We start from the raw sequence: 19252 nt of genomic DNA, 5'->3' as shown, positions 1-19252 counted from the left end.
AGACATTAATAAACATTTTGAACATACCTTTTTATAAAACTAAAGATTCCAATATTATGAATAAGTATAGTAATAATATAAAATCAGAAAGGAGTCATTAGTTTCGAAGATAATCCTAAAAAAACCTATAAAAAAAAGCTATATAAGTGCTATAAAATAATAAAATATTACTTTATGGCTCAATAACCAAACAAAATCCCAATCATAGAAAACTAATGTTAGCTTTTACGTTGAATGTTAAGAGCAGTGAGAAAGCTTACGTTACGTCTTGGAGTCGTTACGTCGAAAATTTGAAACGAAAAGCGAGCGTTAGCGACTTTGCGCCTCAGTTTCTGTTCGACAGCCCTCGAGTGCGGTTCTAGCTCTCTCACCTCCACCTCACCCCAAATAAGCTCAGCTCACAGCGGCCAATCGGCACCAAAAATAAATCAGCAAAGTGTTATTTGTTTTGAAAATCCAACCAAATTCTAATAGACTTCGAGCGCGAGTCATAGACCGACACTCAAAAGCAACTGTCACTTGAACCCAATCAACGAACGAATCAACGAAATAATAAATCAGCCACGAAACCAACTACAATAACAACGAAACCAGCAATATCTCTTCGAGTGAACAGATGTTTTGAAAAACCCCCGAAAATCGCCACAAATCCTGACAAGGACTTTGAGCAATCGTGATAATTATCGCCGCGATAACGTGAAGTTTTTTACTGTGCAAAAGAAAGTCAAGGAAGCCAAACCATCAAGCGGAAGCAGGACGAGATACTTGCAATCAAAGACTACTAGCCTACGGTAAGGATAAAACTGGAGTAGGCGTTAACCCAAGTCTGAGGCCCCCGAACAGCCAGTGGATTGCGTGCTGACCCGACCCAAAAGTTCATTGACTGTCTGACTATTGGCATTTCCTGGTGGCACAGGGCTAGATAGCTAGGGCTAGGGCTAGGGCTATACACTCAGTCAGCTGTTCCGCCCACAAATCCGCAGTGCTCCTCCCATTGTTTAGTCAATGACACTCTCGTATTGATGTCACTTGTTGGCATAGATGTAACCCTTCCGCAGTTTTTGGCGAAGTTTGATACCTTTATGTCTGTTAGTCCCCGTTGAGCCCATGACATCAGCTCTAATAACCGGTCGACGGGTCGACTCAGCTCATTTTTCAAAGTCACTGATTATGGCAGCAGCGTTAACCACACAAAAAATAAACAAAATAAAGAGAAGGAAAAGGTTAAATGGGAAAATAATCTCCCAAGGGGCAGTAATCGCTGAATAAATATTTATAAAATGATCCAACAGGTATTTATGTATTTCAGTATGCAAATTGTGTCATCTCAGTGATCTCAATGATCTCAGGTTCCCGAAGAGATGGCGTACTTAATGCATAAATCTTTGAAACGGAAGCGATTGTCCCATTAAATTCGCCACAAAGAGTCATTGTAATTATGGCAAGCCATTTGGCAATTTTAATAGTGAGATCCAGTTGCTCGGAGAAGGTTTGCCAATTTTTCCCGCCTCATTTCCCAGCTTTCTCTTGGTCTTAACAGCCAGAACACGTTCGCTGCAGAACAACGAGAATGTTGAGCAACTTAATTAGATTTGGAGATCGCAAACTAGTTCACACAGCTGACGTCAGTCGGTCTTGGCTTTTTATCAGACCAGAGAGTTCAGTTTTCAGTTCGTGAATGTTTTGGCTGTGATTCTCATGTTTTTGTTTTTCCTTTCTGATTTTTTGGCCTTTTGCCGGCTGCTCACTTGTTGTCTGCCGACTGCTTTTGGGGAGGCATTGCCCAACTTGTTCGCTGTTAATTAAACTTATACACACCGCCACTGTCTAAGGCGAAAAAGTCAATAGTTAATAGAGTCAGCACACGAATTATGGCTATATATGTGCGAGTATTTATCGCGGAGTCATGGAGTTTGGGCTCTGCGTGGGTCGTTCTGCCGTCTGGAAACCCAATTCCGAACTGGCTTTTTCGGACCACTCAATGTGGGCTAAAGGAAACGACAGCCGCCGTATTTGGGCGTAAAAGCCTCCGAGATGGACGGCTGGAAATTGTCTAAATTTTGGGAATGAGCTCATATTTAATTCGCCATTTGGAGAGCGTGAAATGGAGTCAAAAGAAAATAAAAACGTTTGCAGTGAGTGATTGTTGATCATGTCAGATAGAGATACCCAATATTTTGTTTAAAGCGGGGAATATTAACTTTGCGAGTTTTTAAATTAAATTTTATAATCAATTTGTAAAATTATCAATAAATGCGAAAATAAAAATTCAAATTAATTTATCACTTAAATTATACTTTTCTGTTATATTATATTATTTCTTAAAACTTTCAACAGGGTATTTCTGTTTTTATATCCTCTGTAGATTGCGTGTTTATTTATATTTTTGAAGTTGATATCACAAATTGAAGCTGACGTGTGCTAAATTTGTTGTTGTCGTCACGGGTCCACAGTCGGGTCAATTGTGTGAATATCAATTTAAATCAAATAAAAATAAAGAACCGCAAACAAATCACTGAAGGTCATAAAGATAATGCTGAAAAATGGCAAAGTCTCTCGCAATCAGTGCCTTTGTAACAAATCATGAGAGCCAAGGTTTGTTTATAGAAATTGCAAAATGTATAGAGAGAAAGAGGGAGATTGAAAGTCAAGTGTGTGGGCGTTGATGTTTCGCTCTATGAATAGCCGGTTTTCACGCTGACCCCCGTGCATAGATTATCGAGCATCACCATCTATAATTTGATTACTGAAATCTGATCGCCACATGCTAATTTATTGCATGAGCCAACGCTCTATTAACTTGATTAAATGCGACCTCTTGGCCGGGCGCCTCAAAACTGTATTCAATTGAAAGTGCACTTAGGAAAAATGTTAAGGGTTTTAAGTCATTTAAAATCGTGATAAAATAAATAAATGTAAAAGGGAACTGTAGTGAAGGGCATAGTATTATAAGTTTACTAAAGAATTCCTATCTTTCAAAATTATTATAAAAGTATAATATCTTTTTTTTTTTTTCGCGATCTTTATCAGTATTTTGTATTATTTATTTATTATACTGATTATTTAGTAATACAAAAGTTTTTAAAAACAAAAAGTATGATCTTTTACCTATTAAAGCCTAGTACTCACTTCAATCAAAAAGGCAACGAAACGAAAATTTCTATACAAATATGACAGCCGGAAAATTTCGTGATCAAAATTTTGTATGGAGATTTACATTTCTTAGGCTTTTCGATTGAAGTGAGTACTAGGCCTTAAGCCGATATTTTTCAATGCAAATATCTGTGGGCTGAAAGCGCCCAAGAGGCACTAGATTGTCTGACAGATGTCTGACTTCTGTTGGCTCAGCTGCCGGCTCTGATTCATCCGCTAGATTTTCAGTTTTCTTAGCTGATCTTGGCCTCGAACGGCAATTGAACATGGTGTTCGGTGTGTGGGCTTTCCAACCTCATGATGGTGATGTAAGAGTTGCCATATAAGACCGGCTGATGACTGCCTTGCGAACAGAACAGTGCTTTTTGTTTCGAATTGCATGCGAGGTCAGGAGTCGAAAGTGGCAAGTAACAAGTGCGGCAGGCGGGAAAAAAATACGTAGTTCCATCTTGGCAGGAGAGCGACGGCTTTATTGGCCCTGTTAACAGCCAGGCCACGCCCCCTAACATAGTTGTAATTATTTACACAGCCTGGCGAATTTTCACGGCCAAAAGAAGTGGCACGCTTCGTTTTTCTTTTGGGCTCGACTGCGAGTTAGAGTTTGTTTTTGTTTTCGTTTCAGTTTTAGTTTTAGTTTTGGGTTCGCCCTCCCTGTCCGTCATGCAATTGTCGGCCATAAGTCATTAAAAGTAATCGTTTTGTTGGCTTACATGCCCCACAAAATGGGCAGCATTAGCACTTAGCATACTTCGTTTCGTTTCGATTCGGGGCGCAACCTTGTTGACCAGGCCGCCGTCAATGAATGTTGTGCCTGCCAGTGTGAGTGTGGAACCCCCAAATCTCAGGGACCGTCGAATCCGAATCCAGCCCCATATCGATTACCCTTTCCCGACTCCCAACTCCTGATACCAGCCGGCACCGTCTGTTTTCCGATGTCTGCGATGTCTGCCCGCCTGTCGATGGGCAACACTTTGCTTCCCGCCTGCTGAGCTGTGAAAAGAAGGTCGTCTCCCAGGGCAGCCGGTTTTCGGAATAAAATTGTTGTTGAGGGGGGTTCTCATTAAAATATTTAGTATACGCAACTCTGGAAACGGTTTTATTATTTCTTTTGTTACGGTTTGGGAGGAAGCATAAGTATAAAAAACTTTTCCATGGAATTTATTCATTTTCTTAACTTTTTTTCGTTAAAGTACCTAACTACATAAATATGTATTAACATTAGGTTTATTTTCAGCTGATAAAATGTAAAATATTATTGCCATGATTATTTATTATGCTGTAATATTATTTATTTAGAGCTGCAACATATTTTCACAAAATTTGATAACTATTAAATATGTTTGATTCCTATACTTTAATTTCTAAAGGGGCTTAAAATATTTATATCACATTTTCGAAATATTTCTTATGTTTAACCTGTAACGTTTTTATAAAATACCATTAAAGCTAAATTTTAAGCGCTAGGATCATTATATTTCAAATGTATGCAAACCTGTAAACATAATTGTTGAATAAATAGCAGTTTTCTTAGTATATTTTTGGTGGTATAAACCCCTTCTTGTCAATGCCACTGGCAACTAAGACTGACGAGCCTACCGCAAAGTTATTGCCATTGTTTGTCTTTCACGCGGCGCAACAAATCCGCGGCTCGAAAGGAAACAACCTGCAACAAATACTGAGCAACAGCCACTGCAGTGAAAAAAAAGAGTGACAGCCGCCACACGACACGCCCCCTCCACTTACCTTCGACTTTCCTTTATGGGTAAATTGTAAGCCCACACGCCTGGCCATTAGCAGCCCCACGGAATTGGCCCAGAAAATTCGAAACAACACCCCGAGCCCAGACGATTGATTTTTGTGTCATCGACTGGCAGTTGGAGTAGGGCGGAATTTGGATTATTAGGTTACCCAAATTTAGGGGTCGAACTATAGATTTCAGTAGCAGGCCTATCGCCCACTCACACGTGTAAATGTCATTGCTGGGGGAGCTGAGGAAAATTCGAGTTAATATATACAGGGAAGAGATTCCCAAATTTTATACCTTCTAAACTTAAAACGGCAAGATGAACAAGGTGCCTTATAACGTGGTAACAAGACCTAAATGGCTAATGAACTGATTCCTTCATCAGGTAAACTTTGCGGAAAATAACAAGGATCAGGGACCCTGCGCCCGCGTGCGTAAGATTCGTCCAATAAACATGGGCGGCAATGTGGAGCAGCGTCCCTGGACCCCGACGGTCCGAATCGGAAGGATTGCAGCCGAGACTACCAATCCAGGTCCAGCCACCGTCCAGCTTCCGACGTTGATCGGTAAGTACCAGTGATTACTATATGTAATCATAAGATATGTATCTACCTATCCTGTATACTGCGAGCATTGCAGCATTCAAGACATACCAAAAATATATATCGATTTAGGGTCATGTTTAAAGTATATCACTCATACGCAGTGTTGCCTTTAATAAAAAAGTTCTTTTTATTAAGGTGCCTTAGATTTCAATCAGACATTTGTTTTTTTGCTTTCCTCTTTATAAAACCCACTATAGACAAGTTTAGGAAAGAAAGATCGATTTTTTCCAACTAATTTGTAACTGTCATTCATGTCGTATGAGTAATTTTTAAAGGAAACTTTAAGACTATTTCATAAATCTAAAAAAAAGATTTTTTTTCGTCACTTTTCGAACTCATCTGTCAGACGCCAAAATCCACAATATTAAAGGGTGAAAATAGAATTATATTTCTTAGACCACCCACACATCTATTGGCATAAATGGATAAAATATGATAATGATCTTGACTTGGAACCATTTAGTTTAATTAAATTATAGTTTAATGGATTTTTAATGTTATTTAAAAAATCAAAAAAATACAAAATACATAGTTAACTATTATTATAATAATAATAAATTATCTTTAAATCCAGTAGTGAAGGATTATTTCTTTACCCTTTTATGAAGGACTTGTAAAACTAAAGCATCAATAATTCGTTTTTAGGTAGCAAAGTTCCCGATTCGAAGAAGAAGGCCGCCCCCTCGTACTCCTTTGGCCACAAGCTGGGCGGGAAGTACGACACCTCTGGACCGGGACCGGCTCAATACAATGTGACCGGGATGCGGGCCAAGGGTCGGGATTATCCCCGAGCGGCCACGCTGCAGAGTAGGCCCAAGGAACTGACCCGCTTCTCGAATCCCGGACCCGGGGAATACGACGTGGTGCCGGCGGCCAAGGCCGTGATCGATGCCACGCCCAAGTATACCTTTGGCCAGCGACCGGCCACTCTGAAGACCTTTCAGATTCCAGGTGAGTCTCAGACTTCTTCTTGTTCCTGGTGTTTGAATGGTGTTTTGGACTCGGATGTTTTGGAGTTGGATTTTGAAGTTGAATTTGAATTTGGCGTTGAATTCGGTGTGTGTTTCGGGTTGCTGTTGTTGTTGCATGCGCGGACTAAGGAAATCATCAATCAATCATGGAGCCTCATTGTACATAGAAGCGAACTCATTAACTAATCCGAACCCATGCCAGTTGAATCTTCCTGCAAGCAGCGCGTAAGTTGCTAACGCCCCTCTTCTTCCACTTTCTCCCACTTTCTATCTATATCTCCGTAGCTAGTGTAGTTGTAGCCACTTTCTCTCGTACTCTTCTCCTGTATCTTTGACTTTGTATCTTTGGATCTCCCTTAGAATCGATCGTAGTTGCAACACTCTGTAATGTGCGTGAATGTTTTTGCTTATTTTATTTTTTTTCCCCAAAATATTCTTTAGAGTTGGAATCGAAAATTAAATATAACATATATTAATATTAACTGAATCGTTATTATATACCTCATATAAGAAATATATCAATTGTATATATTTTTGGGATATAAACTTTCTAGAAATTTCTATCGTTATTCTTTATGCCCTATTTAAAACTGATTTATTGGATCTTTTTTAATTTCCTTCTTTAAACTTTCTTTATTTTCCTTATAAAGATTTAAAATTACGTGGGTGTAATTGGCGATGTCTTTTACTATGTTTATACGATAGCAATCACGATTTCTTGAAAGCGCGATATAGAAATTGCCCCTGTTTATACGACAGCCGAGAATTCATGCTTTTATTCACTCTCAGCTGATAGGGATGCCGGACCGGTAAAAATATCTAATTTATAATACCACTGGGTAGAGAAATGGCCTATAAAAAGCCATCAATTTCTAGCGATCTGGCAACGTCGATCATTTTTTACAGAGTTACCAGATTACTTATCACCAAATCACGCTTTTGGGCTGAAATCATAGTCAAATTTCGTGTGTTGCCGAATTCACGAAATGGCGTTTATACAAGCACGAATCGGCCAAAAGCGTGAAATGATAGCGTGAATTCGGCATCGTATAAACACAGTATTTATTAAACTTCCCACTTTGTTTCTGAGTAAATACATCTCAGCTTAAGGTGATTCATACAAGTTGATACCAATACCTCCGTTACCAAATTAGAATAAAAACGGAAACGGGAAATATTCTTTTTGTGATTGGTTTAATTCCAATTCTAATTTACCATTTCCTCTATTTTTAGCTTCCCTCTACCACACAGTGTTCTTTGTATATGTGTTAAATGTTTCAGTAATTTTGTGTGGGTTCTTTGTTTTCTGTTGCCTGATTTGATTTTAATTTGAAATGTTTTTCTCTTTTAATGAATGATTGCCATGGCAAAATCGAAACTCAGGTCCCAACCATTATCAAGTGGTGCCACTTGATGTCGTCAAGCGGCGAGCCCCACGATACTCCTTTCGCATTAAGGTTAACGTGTATTTGGTTAACAATCCAGGTAACCCAACTAACTGACTGTCTGTCGCCGTTGCGTTTTGGTGTTGGTCTAGCTCCGCTCCCTAATTACTAATTTCTAGCCCAATTCAATCCCACCTCATCACTAATTCCCGAACTAATAACTCTATCTATATCTATCTAATCGTAATTTCACCCACTTAGTCGTAGCCCACCTAGTGTAGACCTCTAGTTATACCCGTTACTCGTAGAGTAAAAGGGTATACTAGATTCGTGCAAAAGTATGTAACAGCTAGAAGGAAGCGTTTCCGACCCCATAAAGTATATATATTCTTGATCAGGGTCACTAGCCGAGTCGATCTAGCCATGTCCGTCTGTCCGTCTGTCTGTCTGTCCGTCTGTCCGTCTGTCCGTCTGTCCGTCTGTATGAACGCTGAGATCTCAGAAACTACAAAAGCTAGAAGGTTGAGATTTCCCACACATATTCTTTGGCTTCCTACGCAGCGCAAGTTTATTTTAGCCGAGCGCCACGCCCCCTCTAACGCCCACAATCGCCCACTAACGATTTTCAAATGGGTCCTGCGCCCACATCTTTAAAGATTTCCGAGAAGTATAAATGCAATTTTGTTGTGTATATTTATACCTATCGAAATGTAGAAGACATTTTTCAAATCGGACCATTCATTAAAAAGTTATACGATTTATAAATTGTCAACATATATCTATCTCCCTCGCACTCCCTTTAGCTGAGTTACGATTATTAGTCGGGACACCAACCCGACACAGCGTTCGCACTCCCTTTAGCGGAGTGACGGGTATTAGATAGTCGGGACACCAACCCGACTATAGCGTTCTCTCTTGTTTTTGATTCGAGTAGACTAAAACAATGGCCGTACCAATTTTTATGTTTTATTAACACTAACAGCTCCGAATAGCTATTGCCCTGAAAAGGTCACGCAATCAAAAAAGAATGCGCCACGCTACACTTTCGGTAGACGAACTAAAATCGAACACGATCAGGGCACACCAGGTAATATTCCAGAAAAAACCCCCTAATTCCCCCAAAAACCGTAACTGTAACTGTAACTGTATCTGTTTGCTATCCCCAATCGAGGCACCACTTGCTCAAGCGATCCCAATTGGACAGTATCTATAGAATTGTTGCGCTTCCCGTTTAGAAAGCCCCCGAATTCCCTGGAAACTTAATTCTGATATCCTTCCCATCCGCAGCTCCTGGCGCCTATTGTCCCGAAAAGGTGAAGCTCAACAAGACGCCGGAGTTCAGTTTTGGCATCAAGCACCACGAACAGAAACCAGATTACACGCCAGGTTGGATATAATATTTATAGTTTAATATATTTTAAGTAGCCGCTTTATGCTTACACTACTTTTGCACTTTCTATCAGCGCCGGGAACTTATAAACCCGAGCAGGTTGTCCTTGAACACATTCCCGCCTACAGCTTTGGCCTGAAAACCAAACACATCCAGGTCAGCGACACTCCAGGTAAGGATAGCTTGGCAAATGGATAGTTAGTTGGCTTTAAGAACACTCTTTTATTTGATTACCAGCACCCGGTGCCTACAGCCCCGAAAAATCGCGACTACACTCTACACCCGCTTACTCAATCACCGGAAAGGGCTCTCATGATGTTGTCGATTGTACACCAGGTGAGTTATTTGTACCATAGTTGGTGAAATATTTATTACCCAGAAAGTAGAATCCTGTACTCCCTATCAAACATTTTAAAAGAAATGGGCAAGCATCGTGTTGTATTTAAAACCATATTTTAAATTTTAGATTTGACGTTTATACGTTTTCTTATATTTTTTAAGCCTTTAAACTATTTTAAAAATGTCATTAAAAATTTAATTTTTAAAATTTTTTTAAACTTTTTTTTATTTTATTGATGTAATATCCTAGCTCTGCAAGCGTAAGCTTATTATTATTGCGCCAGTCACTTTGACAAAAAATTGCTTATTACATTTAGATTTAATACTTAAAAGCTAACTATTTTCAAAATCATTAAATGACAGAACTATTAAATATTTAATTTTTATATACTATAGGAGACCTTTTTTTTTGATTATTCTATTTGTTTTTTTTTACATTTTAATGATTTTAACCTAATATTACTTATTTCTACTTTTATTGTGCTTTTATAAATTACTTAATTTTTATAGAAAAATTGTTTTTATGTTCATAGAAAGTTTATAGAGGTCACGAGTAGTTTTAGCGAGCATTCCACCTACAACTTTCACACTCTTTCACACCCACTCTATTGCAGCCCCCGGAGCATACGAACCCGAGAAGTGCGTGTTGAGCAGGACGCCGGCCTACAGCTTTGGCCACCGCGTGGAGCTCGCCAAATGCAATGAGACGCCCGCGCCGGGCACCTACAATCCCGAGAAGGTGCGGATGGACCACACGCCCGCCTTCACCCTCTCCGGTCGCCCCGAAACGAGGTCCGTCAGCGAGACCCCGGCGCCCGGTTCGTATGCCCCGGAAAAGTACCGCAACGACCGAACGCCGGCCTTCACCTTCGGCGGTAAGCACGAGCAGCGGCTCGACAGCTCCACTCCGGCACCGGGCGACTACTGTCCCGAAAAAGTCCGCCACGATCACAACCCCGCTTTCTCATTCGCCGGCCGCCATGATTTGCACAAGACCAGCGACACGCCAGCACCCGGAGCCTACGAAACGGAGAAAGTCCGCCAGGATCACAATCCCGCCTTCTCCTTCGCCGGTCGCCATGATCTGCACAAGCCCAGTGAAACACCCGCCCCGTGGGCCTACTCCCCCGAGAAAGTTCGGCAAGATCATAACCCAGCCTTTTCCATGGCGGGAAAACATATCGAAAAGCTCACAAATGGAACACCAGCTCCGGGTGACTACTGTCCAGAGAAGGTTCGGTTAGATCACACTCCCGCTTATTCTTTTGGAAGTAAGAACGATCCTAAAATAGAAAACAATACCCCAGCTCCAGGAGATTATCATCCAGAGAAAGTTAGGCAAGATCACAATCCAGCGTTCACTTTTGCTGGCCGTCACGATCTTCACAAACCAAGTGAAACTCCCGCCCCGGGGGCCTACTCCCCCGAGAAAGTTCGTCATGATCATAACCCAGCCTTTTCCATGGCGGGAAAACATATCGAAAAGCTCACAAATGGAACACCAGCTCCGGGTGACTACTGCCCTGAGAAGGTTCGCTTAGATCACACACCTGCTTATAGTTTCGGAGTTAAGAATGACTTAAAGATAGAGAACAATACCCCTGCTCCAGGAGATTATCATCCGGAAAAGGTTAGGCAGGACCACAATCCCGCTTTCTCGTTTGCAGGTCGCTATGACCTTCAAAAACCAAGTGATACTCCTGCTCCAGGAGCGTACTCTCCAGAGAAAGTTCGCCAAGACCATAATCCTGCTTTCTCAATGGCTGGAAAGCATATTGAGAAGCTCACAAATGGAACACCAGCTCCAGGTGACTACTGTCCAGAGAAGGTTAGATTAGATCACACACCTGCATATTCTTTTGGAAGTAAGAATGATCCCAAAATAGAAAACAATACCCCAGCTCCTGGTGATTATCACCCTGAGAAGGTTAGACAAGATCATAACCCAGCCTTTTCCTTTGCCGGTCGTTACGATCTCCAAAAACCAAGTGATACTCCTGCTCCAGGAGCTTACTCTCCAGAGAAAGTTCGCCAAGATCACAATCCTGCTTTTTCAATGGCGGGAAAACATATTGAAAAGCTTACAAATGGAACTCCTGCCCCTGGAGACTACTGTCCCGAAAAGGTTAGGTTAGATCACACTCCTGCCTATTCTTTTGGAACTAAGAATGATCCCAAAGTAGAGAACAATACCCCTGCTCCAGGTGACTATCATCCGGAGAAGGTAAGGCAGGACCACAATCCAGCTTTCTCGTTTGCAGGTCGCTATGATCTTCAAAAACCAAGTGATACTCCTGCTCCAGGAGCTTACTCTCCAGAGAAAGTTCGTCAGGATCATAACCCAGCCTTCTCAATGGCTGGCAAACACATTGAAAAGCTTACAAATGGAACACCAGCTCCTGGTGACTACTGTCCAGAGAAGGTTCGGTTAGATCACACTCCCGCTTATTCTTTTGGAAGTAAGAACGATCCTAAAGTAGAAAACAATACCCCAGCTCCTGGTGATTATCACCCTGAGAAGGTTAGACAAGATCATAACCCAGCCTTTTCTTTTGCCGGTCGCTATGACCTCCAAAAACCAAGTGATACTCCTGCCCCGGGAGCCTACTGCCCGGAGAAAGTTCGCCAGGATCACAATCCAGCTTTCTCAATGGCCGGGAAACACACTCAAAAGATCTCGAACGACAGCCCAGCTCCTGGCGACTACAGTCCGGAGAAGGTTCGTCTGGATCACACACCTGCCTACACTTTCGGTGGAAAGAACGATCCCAAAGTGGAAAACAATACCCCGGCTCCGGGTGATTATCATCCCGAGAAAGTTAGGCAAGATCACAATCCAGCCTTCACTTTCGCTGGCCGTCACGATCTTCACAAACCTAGTGATACCCCCGCTCCTGGAGCCTATTCTCCGGAAAAAGTCCGACAAGATCATAACCCCGCCTTCACGATGGCTGGCAAGCATGTCTCTAAGGTTTCCAATGATACTCCTGCCCCTGGTGATTATTCTCCAGAGAAGGTTCGCCTAGACCACACACCCTCCTATACGTTTGCTGGTAAAAATGATCCCAAAATAGAAAACAATACCCCTGCCCCTGGTGATTATCACCCCGAGAAGGTTAGACAAGATCACAACCCTGCCTTTTCCTTCGCGGGTCGTCATGACCTCCATAAGCCTAGTGAGACCCCAGCTCCGGGGGCCTACTCCCCCGAGAAAACTCGGCAGGATCATAACCCAGCCTTCTCAATGGCCGGAAGACATATTGAGAAGCTCACAAATGGCACTCCAGCTCCTGGTGACTACTGTCCCGAGAAGGTTCGCTTGGATCACACTCCAGCCTATAGCTTTGGGGTCAAAAACGATCCGAAGGTGGAGAACAACACTCCAGCACCTGGTGATTACCACCCAGAGAAGGTTAGGCAGGATCATGTTCCCGCCTTCACCTTTGCCGGCCGTCATGACCTCCAAAAGCCGAGTGATACTCCAGCTCCAGGAGCTTACTCTCCAGAGAAAGTTCGCCAAGATCACAATCCCGCTTTCACAATGGCTGGAAAACATATTGAAAAGATCACAAATGGCACACCAGCTCCTGGTGACTACTGTCCCGAAAAGGTTAGGTTAGATCACACTCCCGCCTATTCTTTTGGAAGTAAGAACGATCCCAAAGTAGAGAACAATACCCCTGCTCCAGGTGACTATCACCCCGAGAAGCTTAGGCAGGACTTCAATCCGGCATTCACCATCGCCGGCAGGCATGAATTGCGAACCCTTAGCGAATCCCCGGCTCCCGGGGACTACAGCCCCGAGAAGGTGCGACAGGACCGAGCACCTGCATTCAGCTTTGGCGGCAAGCACGACCCCAAGGCGGAGCACCTTCATCCCGCGCCCTGCGACTACGCCCCCGAGAGAGTTCGCCTCGACCATACACCCGCCTACACAATTGCAGGTCGTCCGGCCGCCGAGCCCGTGAGCCAGACCCCAGCTCCCTGCGACTACCATCCGGAGCAGTGCCAGGTGGACAGCACGCCGGCGTTCACCTTTGGCATGCGACTCGGGAGGGAGCGCATCTCGGACACGCCAGGCAAGTTAGATCTCCTTGGAGGATTTCTGAGGAACTGCATCAAAGAGGCACTTTAACGAACAGTAGTACCATTGCAGCACCCTCCGCTTATGAACCGGAGAAGCACTCACAGCACTCCACCATCGCCTACAGCTTCGGCACCAAGTCGGATATCCGCGTGACCACCGATGCCCCAGGTAAATAGTGGCTTTCTCAGGGATTTGCTATTACTATGTTTATACGATGGGAATCACGATTTCTTGAAAGCGCGATTTAGAAATAGTCCCTGTTTATACGACAGCCGAGAATTCGTGCATTTATTCACTCTCTGCTGATAGGGAAGCCGAACCGGTAAAAATAGGTGGTTATTTTTAACTTTTAATACCTCTAAGTAGAGAAATAGCCTATAAAGGACCTTCAATTTCTAACGATCTGGCGAATCGGCTGAAAGCGTGAATTCGACATCGTATAAACACAGTATATTATGATATCCATGTTTTGTGTTGCATGTTGCTGTGTTGCCTGTTGTGTGTATTGCATGTTTCCTATCCACTATTTAGCCCCCGGTCACTATCATCCCGAGCAGTGCAAGCTGGACAGCTCGCCAGCCTACAGTTTTGGGTTGAAGACAGTGCCCACTGCTTCGCTTTCAGGTAGGTGAACCACCCACTTTCGCTTCTCTGGTTTCCGGATCCATACGATCTCCGTTTCTTTCCGTTTGTTATCTTTTGTTCCATGTTTTTGTTCGCACACATTGCTTGGTTTTCTGGCCATGATCTCTCATCCGTTTCGAAACCCTGTAAATACTCACCAATCACTAGAACCCAAAGGCGTGTACATCGAAGATCGCATTGTCCAAAGACGCGAACGCCGTCTGGCGAGTCCAGGTAAGAATCGCCAAGATCACCCATCCATTTGCTTGTTGGTTTACCTTTAAAAAGTGTTTCAAGTGTTAGTCCTATTACGATTAGGGTAAAGTTTTAAAATACCTTGGTTATTATAATTATCATGGTAGGCTGTGTGATGAATTGTTAATTCTCTGCAATTCGATTGGCAACTTTGAGAGGCATCAGTCTGTGTAGTAAACCACCATGAAGTTATTACTAAGGTTGATAATATTCGCTTTTCTCTGGCTTCTTGTACTCGGTGCCAAGCGCAGGGGTAAGCTAAATCCTAGGTAATCAGTTTACCCAAGCCAACTTGCGATCTTCCAGCCCGGAATGACAATTGTCTGGTGAAGCACAAGATGATTGCTTGTAGAGGACCATATCGATCGTATTATACCTTTTCACTAATGCTCCTCGATTGCTATCAGGTACCCAAACTCTCGTACAAAAATCGTAATCTTTGAAGAGTTACACTTTTTAAGGTATACACCAGGTGTAGAAAGGTAAACAGGAGAAACGAGTACCACACGGAACAGTCGTGCCGAGATGACTGCCACTTCTTTAGGCAACCCCTGAAATTGAAACCAGGGAAAAACAGTTGGTCTATCAAAGAAGTTCCAGTCAATCCAGTGGGTCCTGAAGTTACGAAGAGAACAACCACGGAAAGTACGGCGGCACCTAAGGAAGAATTAGATCCATTAACAACAGCAGAAGATTAGATTGGAAAACTTTGTTTGAGACAAATGTTTAAAACATTGGCTCAATGTTGATGCCAACAAAGTCTCTCTGAAAACATATAAAATCCTTATAAAAAGAGGTCAACATTTTGTGTAATTGTTCTTTTTTGATGCAATTTTCATACAGTGTCATAAAAACTATTTTTAATATCTAGAAGTCACATTTTATGTGACCCGTTATAATTATCACATTTGAAAGGAATAAGTTACAGTTGCTACTGCGATATTAATTTTAAAATTGCTTTGTTTAATCAGATTTGTCTGAATATAAATACCAATAGAATTATTATCTTTTGGTAGAATTTGAAACATTTTAAAACCTATAAACACTTAAAACGCTTTCCTTGCTATGTAAAATAAATAGAGCTTTTTGTAAAGACTCCATTGCATAGCCTCATTTGTTAGTTAATTTTCTGTCATTATTATTTTATTATTATTTTTTGCAAAAATACTTCCACTCAGTTCGCAACAATGCCGAATGCACCATCACAACCACCAATAACACCAACAATGCTGCTGGCAGCAGCACCACCACTACAACCACCACCACCACCACCACAAAGACATTTATCGATGGAGTGGAGCAGCCGGAGTTGCAGCAAAAGCAAACCACCAAGCAGGTGAATGGCACCCACAAAGAGCTTAAGTCTGCACCACCAGCACCACTTAGTAATGGTAATGCCAAGATGATCAGCACCACCACCACGGTGCAGGAGGTGAGCCACGGCCAGAAGGAGATTGGCAATCTGAAGGTGGTGGCCAGCGGTAAGTCGGATGCCAGTGCCACCAAGGCGGCGGCCGTGAGCCACCAGACGGTGGTGCTTCCCGATGGCGCCATCGTGACCAGTGGCCAGTCGTCGAGGATGCAGACGGTCAAGTACGCTGTGGAGGCCAGCAGCGTGCAGGAGAAGATTATCAGGTAACCGGAGAGATTTCAGACAGTGAACGTTACAAAGAGTAAAAAGATATCGATCCTTTAAAGTTCCTGGATAGTGAAATTATTTTTGAAATAAAATGGAATTTATTACTCATACTCACTGTTGCCTTCAGTAATACATTTAATTTCATATCAAATAATCTGAATTGAAAATAACGATAAGAAATAATTATAAACCGATTGCTAAGCAGAACTTTGATTGCATTACCTATTTCGGAGAAAACAATTTAATACATTTTATCAGTCATTCTAGGAAGTACCTGTCGTATGAGTAATATGTGAAGTGAATAAAAAGTATATAATTTTTAAAATCAAACAAAAACTCTGTGGAATTTTGAATAAATCAAAATTAACCATGTATTTTATCTTAAAATCAATATAATCGTTTACTCTTTCAAACGTTTACCGTTCTTAGTACTCTCATTTCCTTGGTGTCCGCTGTTTCCGTTTCCGTTTCGTGTGTTTATTTGCAGGCACCCGTCATGTCAAGATCACCCAAACCAACCCGAAACTAACCCGAACCATTCAAGCACCAGCCCAAGAGACCAGCCATTGAATTAACCCCCGACTAACCCCTTGATTAACTTTGAAATTACATCGATTTTCCCCCCCGATCTTTGACAGCTCCTAACGTCTACAAAATACCCACCGTCATGGGCAGCAGCAAGGAGGGCAAGATTCGCTCGGCTCCAGCCTACACGATCACGGGTCGCGAGAAGCCTCCGTTGATCCCGGTGATGATCTTCCCCGGACCCGGTTACTACGACGGCGAGTACACGGTGGTCAAGCCAAAGCCGCCGGTCTACTCGATGCGCGGCAAATACAAGATGGGCAGCGAGGACGCCAAGCCCGGACCCGGAGCCCACTGTCCGGAGAAGGTAAGTCTGGAGGGAACCTTCTTATATATATTCCTTAAAGATATATTTAGGTTTAAAAAGTCTCTTATTAATATTTTCATAAAGCAAACTTTATTAAGATCTGATTAAAAGGGAGAAGAATTAATATATTTAGCCCAAAGATGAAAAGATTTATATATCGATCAATATATCTATCGATCGATACAACTATCGATCGTTTTAGCAACCCTACTTATTCGATGACAAAGATCTTAATACCAATACCCAATTCACCCACAGTACTGGGAAAGGAAATATAGAAAAGAATTTATATATTTAGCCTAAAGATGAAAAGATTTATATATCGATCGATAGCTATATCGATATCGATCGTTTTAGCAACCCTACTTATTCGATGACATAGATTTTACTACCACTATCCAATTCACCCACAGTACTGGGAAAAGAAATATAGAAAAGAATTTATATATTTAGCCTAAAGATGAAAAGATTTATATATCGATCGATAGCTATATCGATATCGATCGTTTTAGCAACCCTACTTATTCGATGACATAGATTTTACTACCACTATCCAATTCACCCACAGTACTGGGAAAAGAAATATAGAAAAGAATTTATATATTTAGCCTAAAGATGAAAAGATTTATATATCGATCGATATAACTATCGATCGTTTTAGCAACCCTACTTTTTCGATGACATAGATTTTACTACCGCTACCCAATTCACCCACAGTACTGGGAGAAGCGTTCGCCTCCGGCCATATCCTTTGGCATCCTGCACTCGCCTTATATCAAGAAACCCCTGCCAGTCACGGTTCCGCAACGGTGTGTTCGCTTTTTGTTGGAGAATCGGGCGGACAAGCCGTTCGACAATATTTGATGATTAAATACCATAAATCAGCGCAGTACTAAGATCTGTTTTACTTCTTTATTTTCCCTATATTTTTACCAACAGATAAACCTCTCCCATGTGCCCGCCTACAGCTTTGGGATCAAGCACTCGCAGTATCTGGGTCGCCTCAACGAGAAGAACTCAGAGTTTGACTATAGCTTTTCCGGAATCTGCTGAGGACGTAGCGCCCCTACTGAACTCCTCACTCTGCCCAAGACGGTCTTCGATGAACAGCTTCCTTACCTTAACTACACTACCTTCGCTACTCGTATCGGACTAACCTTAAGTTTTAAATGTTTCTGAAATCTATTTGTAAGCCGAAAGTGTTGTGGAATGTTACAATTGTATACACTGATATATAAAGAGATATTACTAATACAGCCACGATGTTTTTATTAAGTATTAATATATATCAACAGCTATTTCTGTATTTAAAATTATAATTTTCATGCTTAAATTATTTAAATTTCTAAATTTTCCGCAAGTTGGCTGTCAACTTAGTCTGAATCCATCTGATGACCCGTCATGAAGTTGGTTCTTTTTTTGACGGCTGTTGCCGTCAGTTGGGTTCTTATAGAGAGTAGAAAGCGCAGAAGTAAGATTTAAGAATATTATCGGTGATCCATTGGTGATCAATTCTCTCAATTTCCAATCCTCCAGCGAGGAACAGCAGCTGCCTGGTGAACAACAAGTACATGCACGAACGATCTTGTAAGGGACCACGTCGAGTCTATTATTCCTTCCATCGAGTTATATTCGATTGCATACAGGTACCCATTTCCCAGGAACAAATCATGAGCATTATCCTTGGAACTTTTGGCTTTTTTAGGTGACCACCAAATGTCGAAGGATTTACAGGAGAAACGAGTACAAAACTCTTGAAATGTGCAGAGATGACTGTCACTTCCACATGAGTTTCCCCTATGCACCACCAATCGGAAAACAAACCACTGCCGCAGCTGCAGAGGGAGAAACCACGGAAGAAGGAGGAGGAGGAGGAGGCGGAGGAGGAGAAGGAGGAGGAGAAGGAGGTGGAGAAAGAAAAGGAGAAGAAGGAGGAGACACCACGCCTGCAGCAAGGACTCTGAGAAAAGAGGAGAAGCCAAACCTTCTGAAGCACCACCAACGGAGCAAAAGAAGAAAGCAAAGCACTTAAACATTAACAACACATTTTCATTTGTTAATTTGGAATTAGCAATATGTTGAATAGACTACTTATACACAGCGAAAAAAATCAAGAGAAAATGAATTAGTTATAAACTCAAGTTCCGAGCCTAAATCATTTTTAGCAC

At 42.0% G+C, this 19252-nt stretch overlaps 3 protein-coding genes across 8 annotated transcripts; all 3 read left to right on the top strand.

The window, feature by feature from the left end:
• The first annotated feature begins 324 nt into the window (after positions 1 to 324).
• LOC108070227 (uncharacterized) lies at positions 325 to 16973 on the top strand. Of its 5 annotated transcripts, XM_070218862.1 has the most exons (14): positions 5019 to 5225; positions 5283 to 5463; positions 6148 to 6453; positions 7857 to 7958; positions 8841 to 8945; positions 9146 to 9244; positions 9322 to 9420; positions 9486 to 9584; positions 10202 to 13666; positions 13744 to 13842; positions 14206 to 14298; positions 14467 to 14532; positions 15732 to 16188; positions 16680 to 16824. In XM_070218862.1, the coding sequence occupies exons 1-14, from the start codon at positions 5217 to 5219 to the stop codon at positions 16765 to 16767; spliced, it is 5268 nt and encodes a 1755-aa protein (XP_070074963.1). In that variant the 5' UTR covers positions 5019 to 5216; the 3' UTR covers positions 16768 to 16824. The 5 variants fall into 5 exon arrangements, with proteins under 5 accessions (XP_070074907.1, XP_070074963.1, XP_070074886.1 ...); XM_070218806.1 differs by lacking the exons at positions 5019 to 5225; positions 7857 to 7958; positions 8841 to 8945 and adding an exon at positions 325 to 791; XM_070218785.1 differs by lacking the exons at positions 7857 to 7958; positions 8841 to 8945 and having other exon boundaries at positions 5020 to 5225.
• Positions 14671 to 15678, top strand: LOC138913851 (uncharacterized). Of its 2 annotated transcripts, none has more exons than XM_070218910.1 (3): positions 14671 to 14806; positions 14860 to 14960; positions 15026 to 15248. In XM_070218910.1, the coding sequence occupies exons 1-3, from the start codon at positions 14737 to 14739 to the stop codon at positions 15029 to 15031; spliced, it is 177 nt and encodes a 58-aa protein (XP_070075011.1). In that variant the 5' UTR covers positions 14671 to 14736; the 3' UTR covers positions 15032 to 15248. The 2 variants fall into 2 exon arrangements, with proteins under 2 accessions (XP_070075011.1, XP_070074993.1); XM_070218892.1 differs by having other exon boundaries at positions 14673 to 14806; positions 15015 to 15678.
• A 1471-nt stretch (positions 16974 to 18444) lies between the features above and the next one.
• On the top strand, positions 18445 to 19225 carry LOC108070228 (uncharacterized). The gene is made up of 3 exons (XM_017160620.3): positions 18445 to 18555; positions 18621 to 18730; positions 18790 to 19225. Exons 1-3 carry the CDS (start codon positions 18486 to 18488, stop codon positions 19114 to 19116), a joined length of 507 nt encoding a protein of 168 aa, XP_017016109.2. The 5' UTR covers positions 18445 to 18485; the 3' UTR covers positions 19117 to 19225.
• The last annotated feature ends 27 nt before the right edge of the window (positions 19226 to 19252 follow it).

Source organism: Drosophila takahashii, chromosome 2L (genome assembly GCF_030179915.1).
Source record: "Drosophila takahashii strain IR98-3 E-12201 chromosome 2L, DtakHiC1v2, whole genome shotgun sequence".
Lineage (NCBI taxonomy): Eukaryota > Metazoa > Arthropoda > Insecta > Diptera > Drosophilidae > Drosophila > Drosophila takahashii.
Note: the sequence above shows the minus strand (reverse complement) of the source record. Positions and strands in the feature narration are given on the sequence as shown.